General features: G+C 51.3%; 1 protein-coding gene across 2 annotated transcripts in view; it reads left to right on the forward strand.

Annotated features, from left to right (window-relative positions):
* The window catches only part of SLC28A1 (solute carrier family 28 member 1), a 48,364-nt gene extending 25,002 nt beyond the window's left edge, over positions 1 to 23,362 (forward strand). For both annotated transcript variants that reach the window (XM_027571060.2, XM_027571059.2), the window contains exons 9-18: positions 6,111 to 6,191; positions 7,525 to 7,605; positions 9,898 to 10,023; positions 15,640 to 15,770; positions 16,845 to 17,013; positions 17,149 to 17,346; positions 21,218 to 21,299; positions 22,010 to 22,108; positions 22,256 to 22,367; positions 22,503 to 23,362. In XM_027571060.2, the coding sequence (XP_027426861.2) occupies positions 6,111 to 6,191; positions 7,525 to 7,605; positions 9,898 to 10,023; positions 15,640 to 15,770; positions 16,845 to 17,013; positions 17,149 to 17,346; positions 21,218 to 21,299; positions 22,010 to 22,108; positions 22,256 to 22,367; positions 22,503 to 22,575 (1,152 nt within the window). In that variant the 3' untranslated portion in view covers positions 22,576 to 23,362. The remainder of the gene's footprint in view (positions 1 to 6,110; positions 6,192 to 7,524; positions 7,606 to 9,897; positions 10,024 to 15,639; positions 15,771 to 16,844; positions 17,014 to 17,148; positions 17,347 to 21,217; positions 21,300 to 22,009; positions 22,109 to 22,255; positions 22,368 to 22,502) is intronic.
* Positions 23,363 to 27,191: the final 3,829 nt, after the last annotated feature.

Consider the following 27,191-nt stretch of genomic DNA (forward strand, 5'->3'; position numbering starts at 1 on the left):
CCATAATAAGTCATCTTATAAGTCATCTGTCACTGTACAAAGTTATTACAAATTATCGACTGTATTCCCTATGCTGACCATTGCATCCCTGTGACTTACCTACTTTTTTAAATTTTTAAAACTTGTATTTATTTATTTTAAGGAGGCTCCATGCCCAGTGCGGAGCCCAACGTGGGGCTCCATCTCACAAACCTGAGATCATAACCCGAGCTGAGATCAAGAGTCAGACACTTAACCAACTGAGCCACCCAGGTGCCCCTCTTGTTTTTTTGATAATAGCCAATCTGACTAGTGTCTAGTGATCTCTCATTGTGGTTTTGATTTACATTTTCCTGATGATGAGTGATGTTGAGCATCTTTTCATCTGTTGGCCATCTGTATGTCTTCTTTGGGAAAATGTCTATTCAGGTCCTCTGCCCATTTCTTAATTGAGTTTTTTTGGGGGGGGCATTAAGTTAATTATGTAAGTTTTCTATATATTTTTGATGTTAACACCTTATCAGATGTATGGTTAGCAAATATCTTCTCCCATTCTGTAGGTTGCCTCTCTGTTTGGTTGTTGGTTTCCTTCATTGTGCAGAAACTTTTTAATTGGATGTAATCACATCTGTTTATTTTAGCTTTTGTTGCCCTTGCCTGAGGGTCCTGGCCCAAAAAACATCACTAAGACCCATGTCAGAGAGCTCACTGCCTATGTTTATGGTTTCAGGTCTTGCATTCAAATCTTGAATCCATTTGAATTTATTTTTGTGTCTGGTGTAAGAAAGTGATCCAGTTTCATTCTTCTGCATGTAGCTATCCGGTTTTCCCAGTGCCATTTATTGAAGACATTGTCTTTTTCCCATTGGATTTTTTTGCCTCCTTGTTGTAGGTTAACTGACCATATAAACATAGGTTTATTTCTGGGCTCTCTATTCCATTCCATTGATCTATGTGCCTGTTTTCGTGCCAGTACCATACTGTTCTGATTACTATAAGCTTGTAGTATAGTTTGAAAGAAGGGAGCATGCTACCTCCAGCTTTGTTCTTCTTTCTCAAGACTGCTTTGGCTGTTCAGGGTCTTTGGTGGTTCTACACAAGTTTTAGAATTATTTGTTCTGGTTCCGTGAAAAATGCCACTGGTATTTTGATGGAGATTGTATAGGATTTGTAGATAATTTTGGGTCATATGGACATTTTAACAATATTAATTCTTCCAATCCATGTGCATGGGATATCTTTGCATTTATTTGTGTCATCTTTAATTTCTTTCACCAGTGTCTTTTTTTTAAGATTTATTTATTTGAGAGAGAGAGAGTGAGTGAGCCCGAATGGTGGGGGAGGGGCAGCGGGAGAGGGAGAAGCAGACTCCCCGCTGAGCAGGGAGCCTGACTCTGGACTCGATCTCAGGACCCTGGGATCTGAGCCGAAGGCAGACGCTTAACCGACTGAACCGCCAGGTGCCCCATTTCACCAGTGTCTTATAATTTTCAGAGTACAGGTCTTTCACCTCCTTGGTATTTATTCATAGATATTTTATTCTTTTTGATGCAATTGTAAATGGGATTTTTTTCTCTTAATTTGTCTTTCTGATAGCTCATTATTAGTGTATAGAAACACAACTGATTTGTGTATGTTAATTTTATATCCTGCAACTTTACTGATTCATTTATTCTAATAATCGTTTGGTGGAGTCTTTAGGGATTTTTTAATAGATAGTATCATGTTATCTGCAAATAGTGACAGTTTTACTTCTTCCTTTCCAATTTGGGTACCTTTTATTTCTATTTTCTTGACTAATTGCTCTGGCTAGAACTTCTATGTCGAATAGCAGTGATGAGAGTGGACATCCTTGTCTTGTTCCTGACCTTAGAGGAAAAGCTCTCATCCCTTCACCACTGAGTATGGTGTTAGCTATGGGTTTGTCATATGTGGCCTTTATTATGTTGAGGTATATTCCTTCTACATCCACATTGCTGAGAGTTTTTATCATGAATGGATGTTGAATTTTGTCAAATGCTTTTTCTGCATTTGTTGAGATGATCGTGTATTTTTATCCTTTGTTTTGTTAATGTGGTGTATCATGTTGATTGACTTGCAGATGTTGAAGCGTCCTTGCATCCCTAGAATAAATCCCAAATGATGATGGTGTATGATCCTTTTATTTATTTTTTATTTTTTTAAAGATTTTATTTATTTATTTGACAGAGAGATAGCGAGAGCAGAAACACAAGCAGGGGGGCGTGGGAGAGGGAGAAGCAGGCTTCCCGCTGAGCAGGGAACCTGATGCGGGCCTCGATCCAGGACCCCGAGATCATGACCTGAGCCGAAGGCAGACGCCCAACGACTGAGCCACCCAGGGGCCCCGGTGTATGATCCTTTTAATGTATTGTTGACTGACTTTGGATTTTGTGGTTTGGGATTTTTGTGGGGTTTTGTGGGGCTGGCGACAGGGACCTGTCTGCAGTGCTTAGGCCTTTGGGGCTGGGGGTGTGGGGGTTCATCATCAGGAAGTCATCAAGCTGACTCAGCTTCCTCCACGAAGAGGCAGCATCGTGGCCATGTCCTCAGTGGGTTTAGTCCCACCTTCAGAGCCTGCTTCTTGGTAAAAAGTTGACATTTGCTCGGAGCGTATGGTCTACGCTCTAGAACAGTGGTTCTCAGACTGTGGCATCCAGACCAGCGGCACCAGCAGCATCTGGCAATGCTCAGGCCCAAATCCTCAGCCCCTCCCCAGACCTACAGAATCTGAAACTCTGGGGATGGGGCTCAACATTGGCGTTTCTAGCAAAATCTCAGGTGATACTCCTGGTGCGGCGACCGTACTTTGAGAACCACTGGCCTAGGCAAGCTAGAAGTCCCCTCCCCGTTCAGGGATGGCTCAGCATTGGCACTAGAGAGACCAGCTGGCAATGGTCAGGACTTACAAGAAGCTCTCTCTCTGGGAGGAGATAAATGCTTCTCCTGAGACAGAGAAATGAGGCGCCAGGGCAAACCTCCTCAGGGTCATGGCAGGGCCTTGGCAACCTGCGTGGAGTGACCAGGAAGGTCTCTGTCTTTTTGCAGGTGGGTGACCCTGGGCAGGTGCCCCACGTCTCACACTCTCAGCGTGCCCATTGGGGAAGTGGCTTTACGTCTACCTCAGTTGGTTTGAGGACTGAGGAGTCACCACACGCTGGCATAGGTAGGGCTGCCCATAGACACGTAGTAGGGCTGCATGTACGCCCCTCTCCCTGACCACGGCAACACCGGCTTCCACTGCCTGCCCTGTCTCCTGCCACCTCATGCACGATATAGGCCCCAAAGTTGTTCCCCAGGCTGGGAGATCACATGGGCCTCAGGGACCTTGTTTGGTATGAAATGTCCCCCCTGAGAAATGTGGAGGTCACCTCTCTTCTCTTCTCTTCTCTCTTCTTGCATTTATCTCCCCTCCCAAGACCATCTCCATTTAATGCAAAACACAGCCTCTCTTCCACCCAAAACCCACGTCGGCCGGGTAGAAAATGTCTCTCGCTTGCTGCCAGGAGAAAGTCCCAAATCTGCAGCCAGGTCCTGCCGGCCCTGAGCTCTCTCCGCCCTGGCGTGGGGGCCCTGTGTGCGGCCCTGCCAGGCCGCCGCCGCCAGGCAGTCCCTCTCATGATAAATTGGACCAGCAGTCTAGACAGTACGTGATTGTCTCTGTGTCTCACCGCGAGGGAGGGCAGATGACGTCAGCGGCCCTGTGTTGGGGGTGGGCCCCGTACCAGGCAGCCAGGGCCAGTCACGAGTCACGGGACAGGAGGAAGCCTCTTCCACCCACAGCCAGCGTTCCCTGTCGGGTGACATCCCCCTCTGCAGGGAGGCTGGTGACAGGGATGGGGCGTGGAGCTGGCCCCGAGAAAACCGCAGTATCCATCTGGCCAGGGGAAGGGAAGACACCCCAGCAGGGCCTGTTTCTCGCCTCCGGGGGAGCTGCCTGGGATAGAGCTTCTGTCTTCATCTGGGGCCATTCTGCAGTCCCGATTCACTGTGAACCAGGGCCTGAGGGTGATTACACAAGACTCCCCTTTTTAAAAAACAAAAACAGCTCCCCCTTAACCCCTCACCTCTCCTGAGAGCCTTCCTTCCGACACAGCTGGGCTTCTCAAAAGAGCTGCCTGTTCTCGCTGTCTCCAGCAGGGACCCCTGAATTGCAGGGACCCCTGAATTGCTAGCTGTCAAGGGTCTGTGTCCCTTCTCACCTTCCTGGAATGCTCGGACACGTCTGGCACAGCTGACCGACCGTCTCCGCTTCCATCACACGCCGGGCCGTCCTCCAACCTCTCTACTTCTTCTCTGTGCCCTCCCCGCTCGCCTCCTTCCCTCTCCCCCTTCTGTGCCGGGGCTCCTCACTGCGCTTCTCGCTCAGGGCGATTTCCTCGGGGAATTACATCTGTCCCCCGGCCTCCACCTACACTCTGCGCACCCAGGTCCCAGCCAGGCCTGGCGCAGACCTCTCCTCTGAGCTCCTGACCTTTTTAGCCGGCTGCCCACTCAGCACTCTCCTGGGCTGTTCCACAGGCACCTCAAACCCAGCACGCTGAAAACCTAGCTGAGGAGCTGCCCCAAACCTCCCCTCTGCCCGTGCTCCCCTCCCTTGAGAGGTGGCCACCGATTACAGAAAATTATAGAAGCAGATGAGAAACTGGAAATACAGACAAAAGAACTCAAATTTCCATAGTCCCAGCACACAGAGCAGCTACTTGCTGTCTGGATGCACTGACTTCTAGTCTTTCTATGCTTTTAATATCTGGTTTCCCCACCTAACATTTTAACATAAGGATGCGCCTGCTATTACCAATTCTGCGTAACTTACTTTAAAATTGTTTGGAGGGGCGCCTGGGTGGCTCAGTCAGTTAAGCGTCTGCCTTCGGCTCAGGTCATGATCCCAGGGTCCTGGGATCAAGTCCCGCGTCGGGCTCCCTGCTCAGCGGGGAGCCTGCTTCTCCCTCTCGCTCTGCTGCTCCCCTCCCCTGCTCGTGCTCTCTCTCTCTCTCTCTCAAATAAATAAATAAAATCTTCAAAAAAAGAAAACATTAAAATTTAAAAAATAAAACAGTTTGGAACAGATAACACCTTCTAATAATACAAAAGGGGACATTGTAGAAAGTAAGTCTGCCTCCCACACCGACCCCTGCCAACTGGTTCCTGCCCCAAGGCCACTGCCCTCCTTTGCAGAGCCTTTTAACAATACTTTGTGCCCACACAATGCCATTCCCACCCTTCCCTGCACGTAGCCAGCACAGCATACACCTGTCGGCACCTGCCCCTTTCCCATTTGAGAAGCTGCCTTGGAAATCATTCCCTCACGGCCCACGCGAGCCTCCTCCCTCTCGTTTCCAGGCTCTCCATGCACTGCTCCCTGGTCATCCGTGGTTAGGAAACTGGTGGTCCCCTGACAGACGTCTGAGTGGTTGGCCGTCATTGCTATTGTCCTTCAGACTGTAGTGGAGATGCGCTGGAGCGGGGGCCCCAGGGCCCCGGCCAGGAGGAAGGGATGTGAGGACAGTTTTGAAGGAAGAATCGATGAGGCCTGGAGTAGGCAGAGAGGTGACAAGCCTGGTAACAGGAGACCAGGTGACAGGACTGCGGGGCCCCCATGAGTCTAGTTCTGAGCTCATTGGTCCTGAGTGGGGGTGCAATACTAGAGAGATGCAGGCCCAAACCTTCGGAGGGGAGAGGTTAAGGCCAGAGGCCTGGGCTTGGGACTGCGCTCAGGAAGGAGGAGCAACGCTGTGCAAGGTGCTAGGCCCTGAGCCAGCTCCTTTACTCCTCACAGTGATGTGAGAAGTCGGCATTATCCCCACTTTAGAGACGAGGGGATAAAAAGTGATGGGCTCCAGTCCTGCATCTCTGCCAAGGCACAGGCCTCCTCTGTGGGCGGGAGGAGACAGGGGGAGACAGCTGGGTGGGTGGGCAACAGAGGAGACAAAAGTGCCTCCAAAGAGGCCCCGTTTGTGGCCTCAGGCACTGAATTCAGAGCTTCTTTCTTGACCCGGTCAGGTCTCTGCATGGCAAGGCCTTGGACGACGTGGGCTGTCTGGGGTCTGCTGGGCCCTGGGTACCCTGCCGGCTACCTGCCTCTAACCCGGGCCTTTGCTCTTCCGCGGCAGGTTCTGCCCATCATCATCTTCTTCAGCTGTGTCATGTCCACTCTGTACTATGTGGGCCTCATGCAGTGGGTGATCCAGAAGGTGAGTTACCAATGCCGTGGCCTCTGGGCTCTCGGGGAGCTACCTACCCGTGGGGCTCCTGCTCTCCCAGAAGGCCTTGCACCCAGAGCCCAAACCCTCCCTCACTCCCCAGCTCTGAGAGCCTGAACCTTCCCAGGATCCTGCTCCCGGGGTCTACACTTCCCGCTCAGAGTCTACTGTTCACCAAACGTCTTCCGCAGAGTCTCCTGTCATGATACTAAGGCGAGATGGCACCAAACGCAATGTGGTCTTTGTGTAAGGGAAGTTGGCAGAATTGAGGCTGCTTTGAGAAGAAATGTCAGGGGAAGAAATCATTTATACCAAAAAGATCTTGAGAGACTGGAGCAGTGGGCCAGACTTAGCTGGTGTACGTGTCAAATCCTGTGCTTACGTTCGTAAAATGTGCCGCACGAAACCAGGATGCAGGAGGTGGCATTGGGCAGCAATTGGACCTGGCCATGAGGATGTCTGAGGTTTTAGTCTATCGAGCTCAGAATAAACCAGGGGCAGCAGGGGGCCACCAGAAAGACAAAACCACCTGTGTTACGTAAGGAGTACCCAGCGTAGGGCAGGAGGGAGGCAGTTCTCTCCAAACCTGGAGCGTGTGTTCAGCCAAGGGGCTTTGGCAACTGAAGCCTCAGGGGACCAGTGGCCGGGCCCAACACCATGCCCTCCACAGCATGGTTGCAGGAAGTAGGGCTGCTGAGCCTGGAAAAGAGGCTAGGGTGGAGGAGGTGAGGGTAGGAGAGCTGTCTCCAAATGCCTATAAAAGAGCAGCCAGGGAGGTTCCTGCAGCGGGGAGAAATTCCAGGGAAGCAGACTTCATCTTGATTGAAAGGAAGAACTTTCTAACACAATGTTTCCCAAAGCCTTTTTCACAAAACTCCAGCTCCATGGAGAGTTAACACATGTTACTAGGTAAAGGGATCCCGTGGTCAAATACTTTTGTGCAGCTGGGCTAGACAAATTCGAACAAGTTTTTTGTGCAGGACTTCTCAGAGCCTTTTTCTAAGCTATGTATTTGGTAACCTCCAAGGTGTGTGTGTACAGAAATTCTCAAGTATATTGGGCCAGGGAACCCTTTTGTATGGAGACAGAAAAAATGCCTTTGAGAAGCCCTGTTGTAATGATTGGAGCTATCCTAAGGTGGAGTCGGGGGTTCTTGGGGAGTGGTAAGCCCCCATGAATGGAGGTGTGGAGGGAGAAATGTAGGTGAGGTTTTCCTATGCTGGACTGGAAGTTGGAAGGAAGACTTACCAGGTGCTTCCACCCCGCCCCGGACTCTCTTCGACTCTGGGGTTTGCCTGCCCACAAAGAGCTCTCTGCCTCCTAGATCAGCAGGCTGATGCAGGCCACCATGGGCACCATGGCCACTGAGACCCTGAGTGTGGCTGGAAACATCTTCATGAGCCAGGTGGGTACTGCAGCCCCTGCCCTCATGCTCAGCAGCAGCACCCCTGGGGGGTCCTGAGTCCCCAGAGCTCTGATTCAGTCAGCGGAAGAGACACTCGGACCTTCTCCCAGGGTCACCAAAGGCCGCTGCCCCGGAGATGCTCTGTTTGGGGATGCACTCTGCCTGAGTCGTGCCAGGGAGGGTGGCCTCTGTCTGGCGCCTCCTGCCACTCTAGGCCCTGGAGGTCTTCATCCGCTTAGAGACTCACAAATCCTACAGGTGGTGTCCACCTTTCTCCCTTCCTGTAGAAACAGGCTCGAGGGTGGGAACAGCTTGCCAGGACCCCACAATATAAGTCAGGACTTAGAATCCACCTGTTCCCTTTCCTGGGCAGTGTTCCTTACATGACATCATTTTGTCTTCTTTTTTCCCCTCCTTCTTTCTGAAATGTATTGCCCAAAGTAAATATGACTCTAAAGGCCCATGTCAGCCCTGAGCCCCTTTCAGAAGGCCCGGTCCTCCCGTGGGTGAGACTCTGGAGCCTGTTCCAGGGACCCTAGCCCATCGGAACAACATTGGGGTCACCAAAAGTCATATTTGCCACAGAAAGCCATATTTCGCCGGACAGTTTAGGAAACTGGAGAATATTTGCATCTTTTTGGCAATAGTACCACTGTGTTGATTTCAAAGGGTTTTTTTAAGCCAATGAAGACAGATGTGCTCTTAGATAAATTGTCTCAATTCCCTTCAGATGTTTAAAGTGAAGCAAAAGAGAAATACTGAAATACAAAAGCATGCGTTTAAATGAAATGTGGCAAATGTGCTCCATGGTTTTTGCTGAGAAAATACAAATTTTAGGTGAATGGGATTTGGGTGATGTGAAGAGCTCCCCAAGTGAACTGACTTTGGACCAGTTGGTGGGCACATTGACCTAGACCCCTGGGTCTTTGCCTCGCTTCCCCCAAGGGAAGGGCATGCGAAGCCTCTGAAGATCAGCAGCATCATCTTAGCCCTGATGTTGGAGGCCTGGCTCCTCTTCTCTGGCCACACTCTGTCCCTGGGGCGTTGTACCAGCCCCATGGCTTAACCACTTTAAGTGTCACCCCAGACCCTAGCTCTAGCGTGACCCACCCAACTGCCCCTTGACCTTCCACTTGGGTACCTAAAGGGCATCTCAGATTCACCACACCAAGTCCAAGCAGGTTAACCCCGATTCCCTCTTCAACACAACTGCACGCTTCCAAGTCTTTCTCTTCTCAGGAAAGGGTACTTCCTGTAGCGTCTTCCACGAAGTTGATCAGACAAAACTCCAGGAGTCTTCCTTCCTATCTCGGCTTCCCTAGCTCCCAGCAGCCTCCAGCCCACCTGCCCCTCCTCCTCCAGCTCCAGCGCCCCACCCCCACCACCTCTGCCGCAGGCACACTGGCCTGCTCTCGGGTCCTCAAAAAAGCTAAGCTCAAATCTGCCCCAGGGCCCTTTGCTGTTCACTCTGCCTGCAATGCTGTGCTACCAAATCCAACCGATGGCCCCTGTGGTCTTAGCTCCAATGTCACCTCCTCAGACAGCCCTTGCTTGTTAATTCTAAACATCCTGCAACCACCAGGCATTCACCAGCACATACCTTCATAGCTTTAGCACCGTCTACGAGACACTGTTTATCTACTTGGTTCCTTGCTGGGTTATCCATTTCTTCCCATAACCCACCCCTTTCCACTGCTCCCAGGATAAAAACTCTGCGCAGTCAGGGGTTCTATCTTGTTTACCCCCAGCCCCTATTCTATAGAAGAGTCTGGAACATAGGAGGTGCTCAATAACTGTTCATTAAATGAATAAATGAATGGCTCCAGGCTTCCCCAGATGCCCTGAAGTAAACACACCACCGAATGCCCATCTCCTTTCTTTCTGGCAACCCCTATGGCTTCATTAAAAGCTCAGGCCTGGAGTTCCATCCACATCTGGCCCTTTGCATGAACAGAGGTAATTCTCTGAACCTCTCTGATTCTCTGTTTGCTCTCCTGGAAAAGGGGGATGACCACTTCTTTCTCAGAAGGTCATGAGTGATGAATGTGAGGTCCAGGACCTAGTGGGCACTTGACCCAGGGGAGCATCCTCAGGCCAAGAGGAAGGGCTGGGGGTCCTTCCGTAGAGCCAGGCCAATGCCGAGGCCCAGGGAGGCCCAGCCCAGTACCGACTATGGTCCCGACCCTGCCTTGCTGACTCTGCCCCTGGGATCCCCAGGACCCTCTGCGACTTGTGCCCACTCCCGGGGGAAGGGGGAACACCCTGGCCGTCTGACATCCTTCTCGTTTGCAGACGGAGGCTCCTCTGCTGATCCGGCCCTACCTGGCTGACATGACTCTGTCCGAAATCCACGCCGTCATGACCGGAGGCTACGCCACCATTGCCGGCAGCCTGCTGGGCGCCTACATCTCCTTTGGGGTATGTCGAGCTCTCCCTGTGCTTGCTGAAAACCTCCAGAACCTGAAGCCCTCCTTTGGTGGGAGCCGCACACAGCTTGTGGCCAGAGCAACCTAGAGTCTTTTGTCGTGGGCTGTGTCGGGAAGGCTGGCCGCTGTGATGCTTCTGAATAAGGCGGGCCGGGTGGGCTGGACCATTCGGGCTTCCCACGTGGCCACTGGGGGCAGGAGTTCCCAGTGTTCCTCCTACTGGGCACCTCTCATGTACCAGGCAAAGGGCTAGGTGTCTCGACATTCCCATTTTACAGATGAGGAAGTTGAGACTCAGAGAATAGGTGAGATGCCCCAGCCAGGATTCGAGCCCACATCTGTCTCACTCTAAGACTCATACACACAGTCCCTCACCTGGGCTGTCCCTGGAGATCTGTCCTACCCCCCCCCCCCGCCCTCCTTTTCCCCACACCCTTGCTGGGCACAAGTCCTTCCCCTGCTCCTACATTATTGCTTGAGCAGCTTTTGGGCACAATACATTTCTAGGTCAATTTCCAACGGTGTGACTCAAGCCCTTACACCAATCCCGATCCCGCGTGGCAAGCGGAGATGACTCCCCCCCGTATGTCCCCTACAAAGTGCCTGGTAATAGCGCTCTGCATTTGTAAAACACTCTGTACTTCTTTGTGCTTCCCCATGCAAATCTTTAAAGATCTTAATGTTTTTCTTAACTATCAAAGAAATTCTTGCTTCTTGCAGAAGCGAGGAAAGTAAAAAAGAAAAGAAAAGAACTTCTTCAAACCCATTTCTCAAGGGAACTGCTTTTACTAGGTTAGAAGATTAGAACAGCAGTTCTCTGACTGGGAACTTGTTAGAAATGCAAATTCTTGGGCCCCGCCCCAGACCCACTGAATCAGAAATGCTAGGGATGGGGCCCATATCCTGTATTATAACAAGCCTTCCAGATGACTCTAGTGCTCAATTTGAGAACCACTGACTTAAGATTCATCATTCCAGATCTGTCTGTGTCGTCATTTAAGTATATATACCTGAATACACACATACTCGCTTTCTTTTTTTACTACAAATGAAGTAATTCTACCCTTGGTTTTCAGCAGTTTGCCGTTTTCTTGCAAAATCTGAGCATGACATGAAATCCAGAAGTAAAAAGGAAAAGGTTGACAGAGCTAATCATAAAAATGAAAAATGTCTGTATGGTGAGAGTCACAATTTTTAATAAATGATTGATCAGGTGAAAATTGTTCATAAATCATAAAAAGATATTCCAGCTCACTGATAGTCAAAGAAATTAAAACAATAATAACTTCTGTTTCTTCCAGAAGATGTGCATTTTACATACTTCTATTTTTTAAAAAATACTTTATTTATTTGCCGGAGAGAGAGAGAGAGCGCGCACAAGCAGGGGGAGTGGCAGGAAGAGGGAGAGGCAGAAGCAGACTCCCCGCTGAGCAGGGAGCCTGACAGGGGCTTGGGGCTCGATCCCAGACCCCTGAGATCAGGACCTGAGCTGAAGATAGACACTTAACCGACTGAGCCACCCAGGCGTCCATTTACGTGCCTCTAAATGGCAGGGCTATAGGGCGCTCTTGACGGGAGTGTAATTGGCTGTCACCTTTTGGGAGAACGTCTGTCAGTCAGTTTAAATACTCTTTCCCCGGGCGCCTGGGTGGCTCAGTCAGTTAAGCGTCTGCCTTCGGCTCAGATCATGATCCCAGGGTCCAGAGATTGGGCTCCCTGCTCGGCAGGGAGCCTGCTTCTCCCTGTCCCTCTATCTCTCTCCCTCTGCCCCTCACCCCTGCTCCTGCTCTCACACTCCCTTTCAAATAAATAAATAAAATCTCTAAAAGAAAATACTCTTTCCCTTTGATCCAGTTAGGAATATTATGATACGGAAATATTTTCATAAGTGGTCAAAAAATGCCAAATTCCAACGTTATTTGTAATAAAAAAAAGAAAAGGAAAGAAAGAAAGAAAGAAAGAAAGAAAGAGGGCGAGCAACAACCTAAATGTCATCCATATCATGCACTGTCGCTCAGCCCCTAGAGTGAGGTGGGCCTCCTGGTGCAGATGGAGAGTGTGGCCTGCCTTTCGCTGCCTGCAGGGTCGAGAGAGAGAGAGAGAGAGAGAGAGAGAGAGAGAGAGAGAGAGAGAGTGTATGTAGGGGGGGGATGCTAAAATAACCCACCCTGTCCCCTCCCCTGGTTCTGAATTCCACCTGTCTTTCTCATCTCTGTTCTTGGGAGTGGGCAAGGGGATGAGCCAACCTGCCCTCGGGGCACATGGACCACACTGGTAAGCTCGGCTGCCCGCAGAACTCCCCGGGCAGAGCAGATGCTGTGTGACTTTCCCAAAAGGCCCCTTGTGCTCTGGCGCTTTGGTCTTCTGGGCTTGGCACCCTCTGGACGAGAATTTTAGAGATCATCTCGTTCACCAAGGCCTAGAGAGAGCCCACCACCCTGAACTGATTTTGGAAGGAATTTGATGTTTCAAAAATGGAAACTCACAACTTTGTTCCTGAAACTTTTTTCATGGCGGTGTGTTGGGGGCGGATGGGCACCGTTTGTTGGGACTTAGGGCTTTTACGTGTCTTGACACTGCTCCGGGTTCCACAGTCAGTTAAAAGAAGGGTATTCCCACCGCGTGAGCCTTGCTGTTATTACTTCAGATTAAAATACCAGGAGCACGCTCCCTACTCCTCAGTCTGCCTTGCCACTCAGCTTCCTTTCCTTCCCGTCTCAGGCCAGAGTCCAGGCCCAGCCCCAGGCAGTCGGGCCTCCCACTGAAGGGACCTGGGTGCCCACTTCCTTTTGGCTCAACAGAATGTGCAGAGGCCGCCAAATCTCCACGCACAGGCTCTGGTACAAAGCCCCAGTCCCCATTGCTGGCCCAGGTGAAAGGCACCCCACAGACCTCCCTTCCCTCCTTCCTTCCCTCCCTGCTCTGGACAGGCCTTTAGTCTGGAATCCGAGAAGCTCTCTTCTGCCCCCACCTGGCACTTGGCTGCCACTGCAGCAGCCCCAGGGCCTTCTCCCACAGCCGCGCATTCCCGCCCTCTTCCTTCACCTTTCACTCCCGCCCCTGGCAGCTCCTCACTGTGTCTTTGACTCAGCCCTCAGCCCCTGAATTCCAGAAAGGTCCCTGCGCACTCCTCCTTTCTCTTTGTTGCTCAACGGGCTCCCTTTGCCCTGCTCTCCTCCTATTGGATCTTTCTACCCCTGTGCCGTCTGATGCACTGACCACTAGCCACACGCGGCTATTGAGCCCTTGAAATGTGGCTGGTCTGAAATGAGATGCGCCTTGAGACCTCGTATGGAAAAAAACGGATATATTTTATGAGTAAGTTTTATACTGATTACATGAATGGAAAGATAATGATTTGGAAATGTTGGGTTAAGTAAAATGCATTACCGAAAATAATTTCACCTGTTTCTCTTTACTTTTTTCATTGGCTACTAGAGAATTTAAAATCACAGACATGGTTCTCAGTACATTTGTATTGGACGGCACTGGTCTAGACCTCCTCTCCTGCTCTGAGGTCCCAGGGCTCCCTTGACTGAATTCTTTCATTGTGATCTCCATTTTCTTCTCTTTTAAGAGTTTTTATTTATTTATTTGTGAGAGAGAGAGAGAGAGAGAGAGAACACAAACAGGGGGAGCTGCAGGCAGAGAGAGAAGCAAACTCCCCGCTGAGCAGGGAGCCCGATGTGGGGCTCGATCCCAGGACCCTGGGATCAGGACCTGAGCCGAAGGCAGACGCTAAACGACTGAGCCACCCAGGCGCCCCAGTAAAGTTATTTTTGATGGAGGGTGCACACCCTCAATCCCTTTCCACATGGGACCCCCTTTGGGTAGAGAGAGGAAAGCCCTGAGCAGAAGTAGGCCCTGGGATGCTGGGGCAGAAGATGTTCCTGACGGGGCACCTGCAGGCAGGACCGGGGCTGTCACAGCCTGAGGAGTCCCTGGCAGTGGGGAGGACTGACCCGGTGCCCCAGGGAGGCCAGTCTGGGCAGAACTCACCCCTTTCCAAGCTGTAACGACCAGCTGGAGCCCTTGAGGCTCTGGTCAGGCTTGGCGCACTCAGACAGCATCCAGGAATGTGACGTGGGTAGGATATGTACCCTGCTCAAGTTGGCAAAGGAGAGGTGACCTCCAAAGTGGGGGAAGGGGGAGGGTCCTGGCTGATGGAGGGGAAAGCCCCAGGTCCCTGGTTTGGCACCATCCCCATGGGATCTGGGCAGCTCTGCAGAGGCAGGTGACGTCCCAAAGCCCAGCCTGGAGCATCCAGGTTCTGGTTTCTTCTGGCAAGGAGCAGGGCCTGCACACCGAGGGCCTAGGATAGGGTGTGCAGGACGTGGGCGTTGGTGCTGATACTCATGTTAAAGGGTTTCTACTCCCAACTGAAAAGAAACGAAGGGGGTTTAAAAGAAGAAGGAAGGGCACCGGGGTGGCTCAGTCGGTTAAGTGTCCGACTCTTGGCGTCAGCTCGGGTCATGACCTCAGATGGAGCCCCCCCCCCATGGTGGCTTGACGATGCTTAGCCGTTCCCTTGTTGTTAGATGTTTGGGTTGGTTCTAATTTTTCCACTTGGTAAATAATACAGTGTTGGAAAAATATCCCATCCATCTCTGGGGCAGAAAACAGGGAAGCAGGGGTGCCTGGATGACTCAGTTGGTTAAGTGTCTGCCTTTGGGTGAGTTCACGATCTTGGGGTCCTGGGATTGAGCCCCTCATTGGGCTCCCCACTCAGCAAGGAGTCTGTTTCTTCCTCTCCCTCTGCTCATGCTCTCTCTCTCTCAAATAAATAGATAAAACCTTAAAAACAAACAAATCAACAACAACAACAACAACAAAAAACAGGGAAGCAAAGGGTTTGAGGCCATAGTAAGGATAATAATTCAGGAAGGATGAGTCCCTGGGGCCCAGGTTGCTCTGCCATCCTGCTGGGAAGGAATTCTGTAGCGTGGCTCCTGCAGACAGACCCAGGGCCAAAGGGTGGCTGTTTTGGTGGCAGATTTCCTAAGGGCTCTCTGACCACAGCAGTGGATGTGATGGGCTGCCTTGAAATGGTGAGCTCCCTGTCACAGTAAGTATACAAGGCGGGAATCCTATAGAGGAAGGACATTCCTATATTATGAGGTCAAATGAGGTCACCACTTGGATCCATCCCAGCTCTTGTTCTGTGAGCTTTGAAACCATCACAAACCCTTCAGCCAGTGGAGGACCAGCCCTCAGATGACAGGCCAAAGGAAGACAGCCCAGAAGGGGAGGAAGAACTCTGAACTTGGAGCCCAAAGACATGAAGGTTCTAATTCCTTCTCTGACTTCATTTTGGGCAGGTCACATTTAATCTTAGGGGGGCCTCAGTTTCCTTGTCCGCACCGTGGGCTAACACTACTTGCTCGGTCTCACTGACAGAAGTACTGCAGGGAAAGAGGACATTCTGTGCATCCAGCCTGTGACCCTTTATCCAGAAAGGTGTCGTTACTGTCAGCACCGAGGACAGCAGTACTGAGCACGAGGACACACCCAGGGAGGCAGAGCGCCCACGTCCCCTGCTGCCCTGGGCTGCACTGCTGGCCCCAACGTTTCCTCTGTCTCCCGGTAAGCCTTACTCCCATTCCTGCAGATCGATGCTGCCTCCCTGATGGCCGCCTCCGTGATGGCCGCCCCTTGTGCCTTGGCCCTCTCCAAGCTGGTCTACCCGGAGGTGGAGGAGTCCAAGTTTAAGGGCACAGAAGGGGTGAAACTGACTGGAGGGTGAGTACAGAGGGAGGGCGGCCTGGGGGGGGTGGGGGATGGGGGGGCACAGGAGGAGGGGCGCGGGCAGGGAGCTGGAGGGGAGGGAGGTTGCAGGGAGCAGGGGGCTCTGGTGGGAGCAGAGGGTGAGGGGTGGGGAGGGCTTTGTGGGAGGGGAGGGGGAGGGCGGTGGGGGTAGGGAGCAGGAGAGGGCGGGGTGGGAGCAGAGGGGTCTGGTTCTCTCTGCCCAACCCCAGGCCCTCTCCTCCTTCACTGCCCGGGCTCCTGGCTTCGCGTCTTAATTTCCAGTCTCAGACCAGAGGGAAAGGCCTGGCAGGTCACATGGGACAGCGGCCTACTGTGTGCTGGGGAGGGTCCTGAAAAGGCCCCAGGCCACCTATTCCCGGTGCCTTGAGCTCCTGCACCAGGGTGTCAGTCACATGTGACTCAGCACCATCCCTGATTACCTCACCTGCCCACACCTCTTCCTCAAGGCCTAACAACCACCGTGTAACACTGGCTTTGGTGCTGAGAAGGCTCCACTTGTAGCCAGGGTGCTTGGGGTACGGTGGGCAGATCCAGAGCTGCACCGCCCTGTAGAAATGGAGTGTGGGCCACATCTAGAAGTTTAAGTTTTCTAATAGTTGTGGTTTTTAAAAAGTCAAAAGAAACGGGTGATTTTATTAACATATTTTTTAATCCAGTATGTCCAAAATATTGTCATTTCCAACATGTAATCAATATAAAACATTATTAATGAGCTTTTTCATGTTCTTTTTTTTTTTTGTCCCGAATCTCTGAAATCTGGTCTGTGCTTATGCTTACAACATACCTCGGTGCTGACCAGCCTCCTCCCAAGTGCTCCAAAGCCACAGGGCCGGTGGCTCCCACATGTGGGCACAGCACCGTGCCGGCAGTCCGGGCCTTATCCTAATGCTCAGACCGGCCCCCCTCTCCCCGCTGGGTCTCAGAAACAAAGCAAGGACCCTCAGTGCCAAAATACTTTGTCCAAGCTTCTACTCTGAGCCTACAGGTTGCGGATCCCCACTGTTTGTGGGGACAGGCCAATCATGGTGGTTCTTGGTCCCAAAACAGAGACGCTCAGAACCTCTTAGAAGCAGCCAGCAGTGGGGCCACTGTCTCCGTGAAGCTGGTGGGGAACATCGGAGCCAACCTGATTGCTTTCCTGGCATTGCTGGCCTTCGTCAACGCAGCCCTCTCCTGGCTGGGAGCCATGGTGGGTGCCCAGGAGCTCAGCTTCCAGGTACCGATGGGCTGCCCACTTGGCCCGCGAGGGGCGGCCCGGGGCTGGGGAGTGGGCGGAAGTGGGTGGACACCCAGCAGACCCATGGCCAGCCTTGGTCCTGGTCCCAGCAGCTGCCCTTGCCTTGTGCCGCAGCTCATCTGCTCCTACGCCCTGCAGCCTGTGGCCTTCTTAATGGGGGTGGCCTGGGAGGACTGCCCGGTGGTGGCGGAGCTCCTGGGGATGAAGCTGTTCCTGAATGAGTTCGTGGCCTATCAGGAGCTCTCCCGGTACAAGCAGCGCCGCCTCGCAGGAGCTGAGGAGTGGGTCGGCGCCAAGAAGCAGTGGATCTCCGTGAGTGTCCCGGTCCCCTCCCTGCGGCAGGGGTGTCATGCCGCTGCTCCTGGGCCCCCTGGCAGGTGCTGTCCCGGCTCCTGGACAGGCAGGGGACACACGGAGGTGGCGCCCAGCCTCCCGATCCTTCTGCTCTGGGCGACAAGATGGCCTCGGGTTTCACTGCCTCTTTCCCGAAACCTCTTAGGAGGCTGAGCTGCAGGAAAGAGCCTCTTTGGGAACACCTGAGATCTTGCCGTAGATGGGCCACCATCCTGTGTGGCTTTGGGATGGCCACAGAGCCTCGCCTCTCCTACTGGAAAGTGGTGTGATTTGTGCCACGGCTGCGCCCAGAGGGACATATGTGAGCGTCCAGTGAGCAGAGGGAGCGAGATAGGGAGGCCCCGCCACATTCACAGCCAGCATATTGGATTCAGTTCCCCTGATGGCTTTTTCTGTGAAAATCTATTACTAAAAACTCTAGGGGTGCATGGGTGGCTCGGTCGGTTAAGCATCTGACTCTTGATTTCTGCTCGGGTGATGATCTCAGGTTCGTGAGATCGAGCCCCGTGTTGGGCTCCACGCTCAGCAGGGAGTCTGCTTGGGATGCTCTCTCCCTCTCCCTCTGCTCCTCTCCACCCCTGCGCAAGCACAGGCTCTCTCTCATTCTCTCTAGCGTAAAAAAACCAAAACTCGAAAAGCTCTATAAAATGAATGTTTCTAAATAAAAACTCCATGTAGCATCACTGAGAATAAAACCATTACCTGTCACCTCGCCATCCTAAAATAACAGCTAGTGTTGTTTTATGCATTCTCTCCTATTCTTTTTTCAAGGGAGAGTTTACCTAGTCATTATAGCATCCATCCTGTATGGGAGCCAGCTTTCCCCGCACCAACTGTTATGACGGAAACATCATATTTGATGTATGCATCCTGACATATTTAACCAATCCCTTGCTGTTGGGCCCCCCTGGGTTCATTGCCTTGTTTGGCTATTTTGCACAGTGCTGAAATGAACAGCTTTGTGCACAGAGCCTTTCCCTCCTCTCGGATCATTTCCTCCGGAGCTTGCCCAGATGTGGGATGACTGAATCACATGGCATGAATCCCTGTGTGGTTGCTCCCAGTAACTTTCCCAAAGGGTGGTAGCATCGGAAACGGCCCTCAGCTGGGCTGTAAGTGCTGACTTTACTACACACCAAGCAGCACTGAGCAACCTCCTTAAAAAAAGTTGTGCTTACTCTAACAGGCAATAGCTCATTGTTTTAATTTGCATCTCTTGAGTTACTAGGCACTTTGAAGGGGAAATATTTTTTCTTCTTCAGTTGTGTTTTAAATTGTAAGGGAATGTAGCCTTCAGTTAAAAAAATAAATAAATTGTGTGAGATCAAAAGCACAGGGGCGCCTGGGTGGCTCAGTCGGTTAAGCGACTGCCTTTGGCTCAGGTCATGATCCTGGAGTCTCGGGATCGAGTCCCGCATCGGGCTCCCTGCTCAGCGGGAAGTCTGCTTCTCCCTCGGACCCTCTTCCCTCTCGTGCTCTCTATCTCTCATTCTCTCTCTCTCAAATAAATAAATAAAATCTTTAAAAAAAAAAACAAAAACAAAAAACAAAAGCACAGATTTCCCTGCCCTTGTCCTCAGCCCCTGTCTGTCTCTCCTCTAGAGATAATGGATGGGATGCTCCTTTAGGATCTTTTTTTTTTTTTTTTTAGGATCTTTTTTTACTTTCTTCCTTTAGTAAGTATTGGTTGAGACCCCCAGGGTACCAGGCACCCTGCGAGGCACCAGAAATTAAAAGAGGAAGTAGACAGACATGGTCCCTGATGTCATGGAATGTATGCCTAGTGAAAAGCACAAGGAAGTGAAGGAATAAAAAGTAAACCATGATTTGAATGAAGTTCTACGAAGGAAACAAGAAGTGGAAACAGAAGGGTCTTCCTTGGCTGGGCCAGTCAGAATATGCTCCCCGAGGTGTAGCATTTAGGCCTAGACTTGGAGGGAGGAGAAGGGGCCAGGTGAAGCTGGGAAGAGCATTCCAGACAAAGACAAGACTCGTGCAAAGGCCCTGAGGTTGAACAGCACTTGTTTGGAGAAACAAAAGGAAAGAAGCACAGTTAGAGCAGTGGTAATTGTAGAAGAGACTGGCTGAGGAGATTTCCTGAAGATTTGACATTTTACATTTTAAGATTACATGAGTTGCTGTAGAGAGGGTGATGGTAGGTGAGCAAGACAGATGCAGGAGCCTTAATATTTTTCCATCCATTTGTGTAAACTCTTTATGTTATAAGGACATTAACCATTTTCTTTTTTTTTTTTAAAGATTTTATTTATTTATTTGACAGAGAGAGAGAGAGAGCACAAGTAGGCAGAGAGGCAGGCAGAGGGAGAGGGAGAAGCAGGCTCCCCGCTGAGCAGGGAGCCTGACATGGGGCTCGATCCCAGGACCCTGGGATCATGACCTGAGCTGAAGGCAGACGCTTAACTGACTGAGCCACCCAGGCGCCCCTAACCATTTTCTATTATATTTTATACATATATACTTCCTAGTCTTTTTTCTCCTTCATCTTGTATTCGGGGATTTTTCTTTTAACCGATTTTACACCAACTCTTTTCCTTTGTGATTTCTTCTATTATTTCTAAACTTAGAAAGTTATCTCCATTCCAGAAATCTGATAGGTATTAAATTCCTGAGACAATATGGTGAAATATTTATTTTTTTTAAAGATTTTTATTTATTTATTGAGAGAGAGAGAGAGAGAATGGTAGGTAGAGAGAGAGCAGGAGAGGGAAGAAGGTCAGAGGGAGAAGCAGACTCCCCGCCGAGCAGGGAGCCCGATGTGGGACTCGATCCCGGGACTCCAGGATCATGACCTGAGCCGAAGGCAGTCGCTTAACTGACTGAGCCACCCAGGCGCCCCAATATGGTGAAATATTTAAAAGCTTGAGTTTTGCAGTCAGGCAGAACTGAATTCCAATTCTTACAATGCTACCTTCTGGCTGTGTGAACCAGTTCCTCAGTTACTCAACCTCTCTGAGCCTCCGTTTGCTCCTCTCCAAAATGAGAGAGTAATAACGCTACCTTGTAAGTATAATTATTTGCCTATATTTTCTATTATTTGCTGTTTAAAATATCAGTATTTATCTGCTTCAGTGCTCTAGAATTGATTTTTTTTATATGGTGTGAGGTATGATCTAAGCCAATTTTTTTTATTCCAAATTGTTCCATTTGGCTCTTAACACCTCTTTCTGGGAAATTAAACAACTGTATAATTGGGAGGGGAAGGAGAATTACTTTGCTTAAATACCTGGTACTTCCCCTACGGTGTGACCCTTACAACAGCCCTCAGGCAGGTGCTATTATTCCCACCCTGCTGCAGATGGAGACACTGAAATGTAAAGAGGCTACTGACTTGCTTAATCTGGTCATAGGTGGGGACACGTGTGGAGCCCCACTGGCTGGGCTCCCAGTTCCTCACTGTCTTCAGGAGGCTGTCCTCGGTCCTCTTGCAGCCTGAGAGCCCCTGCAGGAAAACAAACTCCAGTCTATAGTGTTGGGAAGGGCCATTCACCAAGTGCCCCCGGGGCACAGAGCTTAGGAGGGCCAACGCCAGAGGGCATAACAAGCCTGAATCAGACTGGGAAAGGGTGGCAATTAAGATAAGGGGACTGAAGGCCACAGGAAGGGGGCTGCTTCTCAGGTGGTGCGGCCTGAACTGACCTAGAGGCCATTGTGCAAGGCCTGGGGTGGGGGTGGGGTCAAGCACTGAGAGCTTCAAAGATCAAAAACACACCTGAAGTGGATGCAACTAGGGCTGGGGAGCCAGGGTGGTGTGGGAGGGCCCCGCCCCATGCAAGGGAAGCCCCTCCTCACTCACCTTCTGTCCTTTCAGGTCAGAGCAGAAATCCTCACGACGTTTGCCCTCTGTGGATTTGCCAACTTCAGTTCCATTGGGATCATGCTGGGAGGCCTGAGTGAGTCCTGGGGGCCTCCCCAGCACCCTGGGCGGTTGGGGGCCTGGCTCTGAAACAACTTCCTGGGATCCTTAGGCCTCAGTCTTCCCATATGTCCAGGGCAGGGCCTGAGCAAGATGGCTGAGGAGGTTCCTCCGAGCCCTAGGACTTCTCTGCTGCTGGCTGGGCGTGGGGCGGGGGGGGGGGCGCGGCCCAGGGGTTAGCACCCGGCTCAGGAATCTAGGGAGGGAGGGAAGATGCAGTGTTGGCCTGTCCCCTGAGGCTTTGGACGCCCACGGTGGACAGGTGGCCCTGGCGAGGAAGGAGGAGGGCCCTGCACGGTTCTGAGCAGCTCCGCACAGACCCCCTGCCTGGTGGTGTAACCATCCCATTTTACAGAGAAGGAAACTGAGTCTTGGAGAAGGGAAGTAATGGTCCCAGTTGCTCAGCTAGTTAGTGGCTGAGCCTGTATTTGATCCCAGGTCTGCCTGACGGCAAACTCACCTTCTTTTCCTACATCTGCCTGTGAGGATGGCAGGTGTGGGGCGTTACCTGGGGCCCCAAGTCAGGCCAAGGAGGACTCCCGAACTCAGTAAGCGCTCAGGAGGACAACACCTATCCTTCCGTCTGCCCGGAAGGGGAAGGGGAGTAGGCAGAGGCATCCAGAGGTGCGGCGTATGGGCAGAAGGGGAGAGGGCCTCCTGGCGCTCAGCACCCCGGTCTCCTTGCAGCCTCCATGGCCCCCCAGCGGAAGAGCGACTTCTCCCAGATAGTGCTGCGGGCGCTCTGCACCGGGACCTGTGTGTCGCTGGTGAATGCCTGCGTGGCAGGTGAGTGCCAGCCTGGCAGAGTCCTGATTTTCTAGCCCCATCCAGGGCCGGACACCGGGGCTGTGGCCCCTCTGGAAGTTCCGGCAGGGCTGGGGAGTAGCGGGGGTGGAACGCAGACCCTGCCCACCGGCTGCCTTCCCTGCATAGGGATCCTCTATGTGCCCCGGGGGGCTGCGGTCAACTGCACGACCTTCCTGAACACAACCATGGACGGCAGCAGCTTCGAGGTGTACCAGTGCTGCCGCGGGGCCTTCCAGAGGTGAGGCCCCCTGGAGACCAGACGGGGAGGAAGGGTGGACCAGAGGCATGGAGTAGTTTTCCCAGGGTCGAACACCCTTCAGAGGCCAGCAGAGCCAGGCCCGGAGCCCAGACCGCAGCCTCTGCTTCTTTTCAGCCCCAGCCCAGAGGTCCACCGAGAGGCCCTGGACGTCTGCTGTCGATTTTACAACCACACGATCTGTGCGTAGCGGGGGCAGCACGTCTCCGGCCTCCTGGGGGCGGCTCGTCCCCATGACGTGGCTGTCCCCACCCTTCTGTCTCCAGGCTCCTCCTGGGGGGGAAGCCACGGGGCCCAGACTCACCTCGGTCACACGGTTGGGGAGGAGCGATGGGGCGAGCGGGCAGAGAGTGGGTGGTGCGGAAGTGAGGGATGCCCCCCAATCCTTGCCCCCTTCCTGCTGCCCCCCGAAATGTGAATTCTCAGGGTCACCTCTGCCTCCTTTTCTCTCCCCTCCACATCCAAACAGCACTCTGGTCCTCTTTGTCTCCCCACCGTGGGTCTGTCCTGTGCACCCTTCCCTTCAGTTATGGGGTCCCGCGCCCTGGGCTTTGCAGCCGCCTCCCTCCTTCCCCCTCTGGCACTGGAATCTTGCTGTGGCTTCCCTGGGCCAGACCCTTCCTCTACTTTCAGAGGCTCCCCTGCAGCCTTTGCCCATAGCATTCCCAAACTGTGGTGTCCCGTGGAACACTGTCCCACGAGGTATTAGAAGGTTCCGTGATCCACCAGGCTTGGAAAACACCGGGCTAAATAAAGTTACACAGGTTTTGCTTTGGGGTTTTTGTTTTACTATGGACTCGCCAAGTCTTGATCCAGATATGACAGGAGACATTTTCCAGATTTTCTCGACCATAAGAACCTTTGGGATGGGAGCATCCCTTAGTTGAGGACCCCACAGAACACAGTTCAGGAAATAGTGGTTCATGTTCGAGCTGCTTTACATAATTGTAGCACTCACAACTGTTTACATAGCACTGCCTGCCAGGCACTGTTCTGGATGCTTCAGACATTCTCTCAACCCTGACAACAACCTGAATGAGGTCAGGTTCTATTATTATCCCTGGTTGAGGAGTCAGAGGCCCAGAGAAGTTAAGTGACTTGCCCAAAGCCACACAGCTTGGAAGAGGAAGAGGTGGGATTTGAACCCAGGCCGTCCAGCCTCGCAAGCAGCGTTGACTCTCCGCGAGGCTGCCGGCATCAAAGGGACTTGGTTGGGTGACTTGCGCTGACCTCCTCCCCAGTGCACGCTTGCTGCTCTAGGGACCAGGCTTCTGAGGTGCTTTACGTGCCTCTGCGCCTTCGTTCCTGGGGTCCCCAACACCCAGCAGGCCCTGTCCCTCTCCCTTTGGCCCTGGGCTGCTCCTGCCGACTTCCCATTCCCCAGCGGCTTGGGCGGAGTGACCTGCGATGCACGGACTGCTGCTCCGTCCGTCACTCACCTGTGTCACCTCCAGCTTCCCAGTTGCAGCCCGCCCTGGGCCAAGGCGGAGAGAGGACGTGCTCTCAGCTCAGCACTGCTCTGATCGTGGGACAGGCACAGAAGTGAGAGCTCCTCAGTCATCAGACCTTCCCTCCACCCCCGTGCTCCGTCCTCCTCACTGGACACCCGCAGAAGTCGGGAGCCCCTTGTGGCGGGGCGGGGGGGGGAGCTGCAGACATCTGCTGGTGCCGGAAGCCCGTGCTTAACTGCATCCCAGGCAGCAGCTCTAAGTCAAGATTGGCACAGACCCCTCCACTTGCCCCTTAAACAGCCGTGACAGACATTGCTAATCGATCACAGCACTCCCCACACTGAATCCAGAAGGGCCTCCAGAATCCCCATCAGTATGGTGCTGGAGGACCCCACTGCCAAGGGATTCAGGCTACCTTTTCGGGAGAGAACGATTTGCTGCCCCTGTGCTAAGAAATAGACACTAAGAACCCAAACTGCCATTGATTTTATGTCCCTGGACTGGGAAGGGCTGGGGTTTCTGGAAAAGACTCTAGAAATGAAGGGTGTTGAAGCAGAGAGGAATTCTTGCAAAGAATGAGGCCCGTGCCCTCTGTCCTCTCCAGGATTATGCACTGCTCGTTGATTCAGTCAAGGAATAATCCATGGAGCACCTGCTTTATTAGCTCGGGCTGCCATCACACAATACCACAGACTGGGTGGCTTGAACAACAGAAATTAATTCTGTCATAGTTTTGGAGGCCGGAAGCTCAAGATAAGGGTGCTAGCATGATCATTTCTAGTGATGTCTCTCTTGCTAGCGTGCAGATGGCCTCACACGGCAGAGAGAGAGAGGGAGACAGCAAGTTCTCCGGTGTTTCTTCTTGTAAGGGCACTAATCCCACTATGGGAACCCTCCTGACCTCATGTGACCCCACTTACATTCCCGAGGCCCCATCTCCAAATACCATCACCTTGGAGGTGAGAGCTTCAACGTAAATTTGGGGGGGGATGCAATTCAGTCTGAAACACCTACTACGTGCCAGGTTCTGAGCTAGACTGGAACAGCAGGGAACCAAGCTCCGATGAGCTAAAGAACTGGCATCTGGCTTCGAGAAGAGGGTTGGCTGGGAAGGGAAGTCCCTCGGCTCCCAGGAAGATGACCTTGATAGGAGGGAAGGGCAAAGGATTTTCAGCAGGCTCCTCAGGGGTCCTTAGGGGGCCTGGCCGACGGCATTTTTCCGGGCTCTTTATAGTGGAAAGTGAAAATGATGCCAGAATAGGATTACACAAATTACAATTTATATTGTCATATATTTTAACACAGAACACACTGTAATATTGTATTGTCCCCAAGATAATGATAGGATTTATTTTCAACTAAAGCCCAACTGAAGAATCTAAGAAGCCATTTTTATTAATCTAAAAAATTTCACTGTGATTGCCTGTTTTTATACATTAGGTTTCTTGAAATCTAGATTCTGTGCCCTTCTGTACTTAGTGTAATCGCAGTCAACATATAAGATATAGTTATTAGGTTAAATTAAGTCCTGGTGGGGTGGTCTGCTGATGAAGATTTTTCAGCCAACATGACTATATGAATGACCTAATTTGGAGATGTGAGCAGAAGTCTATATTCAGCAAATGTACAATTCCTCTGTGAAGTTGTATAAGCCTTCTGAATGTCACTTTCAGTGTCTATTACATGATTACAGAGCTATAAACACATGTGGGCCATACTCTGAATAGCATTGTCCTCTAGTATTTTCTGTTGATGAAAATTTGTCAGAATTGTCTACTCACATGATTTGTCCTGAATGTCAACTTCTCTAAGGAGACATGGGAAAAGGCAGCAGGACTCTGGTTGGAATCTAGGACACCTGTCTTTAGAGAATGTATGCAAAATCGCACAGACAGAGGCACCTAGGTTAAGCGTCCACCTTTGGCTTAGGTCATGATCCCAGAGTCCAGGGCTCGAGTCCCGTGTTGGGCTCCCTGCTCAGCGGAGAAACTGCTTCTCTCTCTGCCCTTCCCCTGGCTCGTGCTCTCTCTCAGATAAATAAATAAAATCTTTTTAAAAAAATTGCACAGACAGTAGAATTCCAAATAATTTATGCAATACTTCCCTTAAGAGGTGGAGCAGAGCCTCCTACCCTGTAAGTGTGGGCTATGCTTAGTGACTTGCTTCCAGAGAGTACAGTATAGAAATGGGGAGAAATAAGAAAGTAACTTTGCTGTAGAGAAACCTGGTAAACACTTCCTTAGCCAGGTGATCATGGTTAACATCATCAGTGACAAATCCAGGTGATAACACATGCCCTTGATATATTGTGTTGAGAACAACACTTCACTTCTGTGGTCTTTCTCTCCAAAGCCCATAACCCTCGTCTAACCATGAGAAAAACATCAGACAAACTCAAATTGAGAGACAGTCTACAAAACACCTAACCAGGAATCCTCAAAGCTGTCAGGGTAATGAGAAGCAAAGAAAACCCGAGAAACTGCCACAGTCCCAAGCAGCTTAAGGAGACATGATGACTCAGTGTAATGTGGTATTACAGTGGGTGAATTGTGTCCCCCTCCAAAAGATAAGTCCAAGTCCCAGCTTCCAGTACCTGTGATTGTGACCTTAGGTGGAAATGGGGTCTTATGTAACTTTATTAACTTTATTATTTAACTTAATTAAGGTAAAGATCTCAAGAGGAGATTATCCTGAATTTAGGATGGGCCCTAAATCCAATGACTGGTGCCTTTATAAGAGAAAGGAGAGGGAAATTTGAAATACACCAAGGAGTCCATGTGAAGACGTAGGCGGAGACTGGAGTCATCCCTCGGAAGACACAGCCCCCACCATGGTCACAAGCCAAGGAACAACTGGAGCCACCAGAAGCTAGAAGAAGCGGCAAGGATTCTTCCCTGGAGCCTGCAGAGTACACATGCCCTATAGATTTAGGACTTCCAGCTTCAACATGTTGTTGCTGTTTGAAATCACCAGGTTTGTGGAGATTTGTTGTGGCCACCCCAGGAAATGAATACAGGTGTCGTGGAGTTTAGATAAAAACACATTAACCTCAGCTCGTGAGTTGTGACAACGTGCTCTAGTAATGGAAGAGGTTAGCGAGACGGGACACGGGACTGGCTGTATGGGGGCTCTGTGCTGTTTGTGCAGCCTCTCTATACATCTAAAACTATTCGAAAAATTTAGAAGTTTATTTTATTTTATTTATTTTTATTTATTTATTTTTAAAGATTTTATTTATTTATTTGAGAGAGAGAGAATGAGAGATAGAGAGCACGAGAGGGAAGAGGGTCAGAGGGAGGAGCAGACTCCCTGCCGAGCAGGGAGCCCGATGTGGGACTCGATCTCAGGACTCCGG

The sequence above is a fragment of the Zalophus californianus genome, chromosome 6 (genome assembly GCF_009762305.2).
Source record: "Zalophus californianus isolate mZalCal1 chromosome 6, mZalCal1.pri.v2, whole genome shotgun sequence".
NCBI lineage: Eukaryota > Metazoa > Chordata > Mammalia > Carnivora > Otariidae > Zalophus > Zalophus californianus.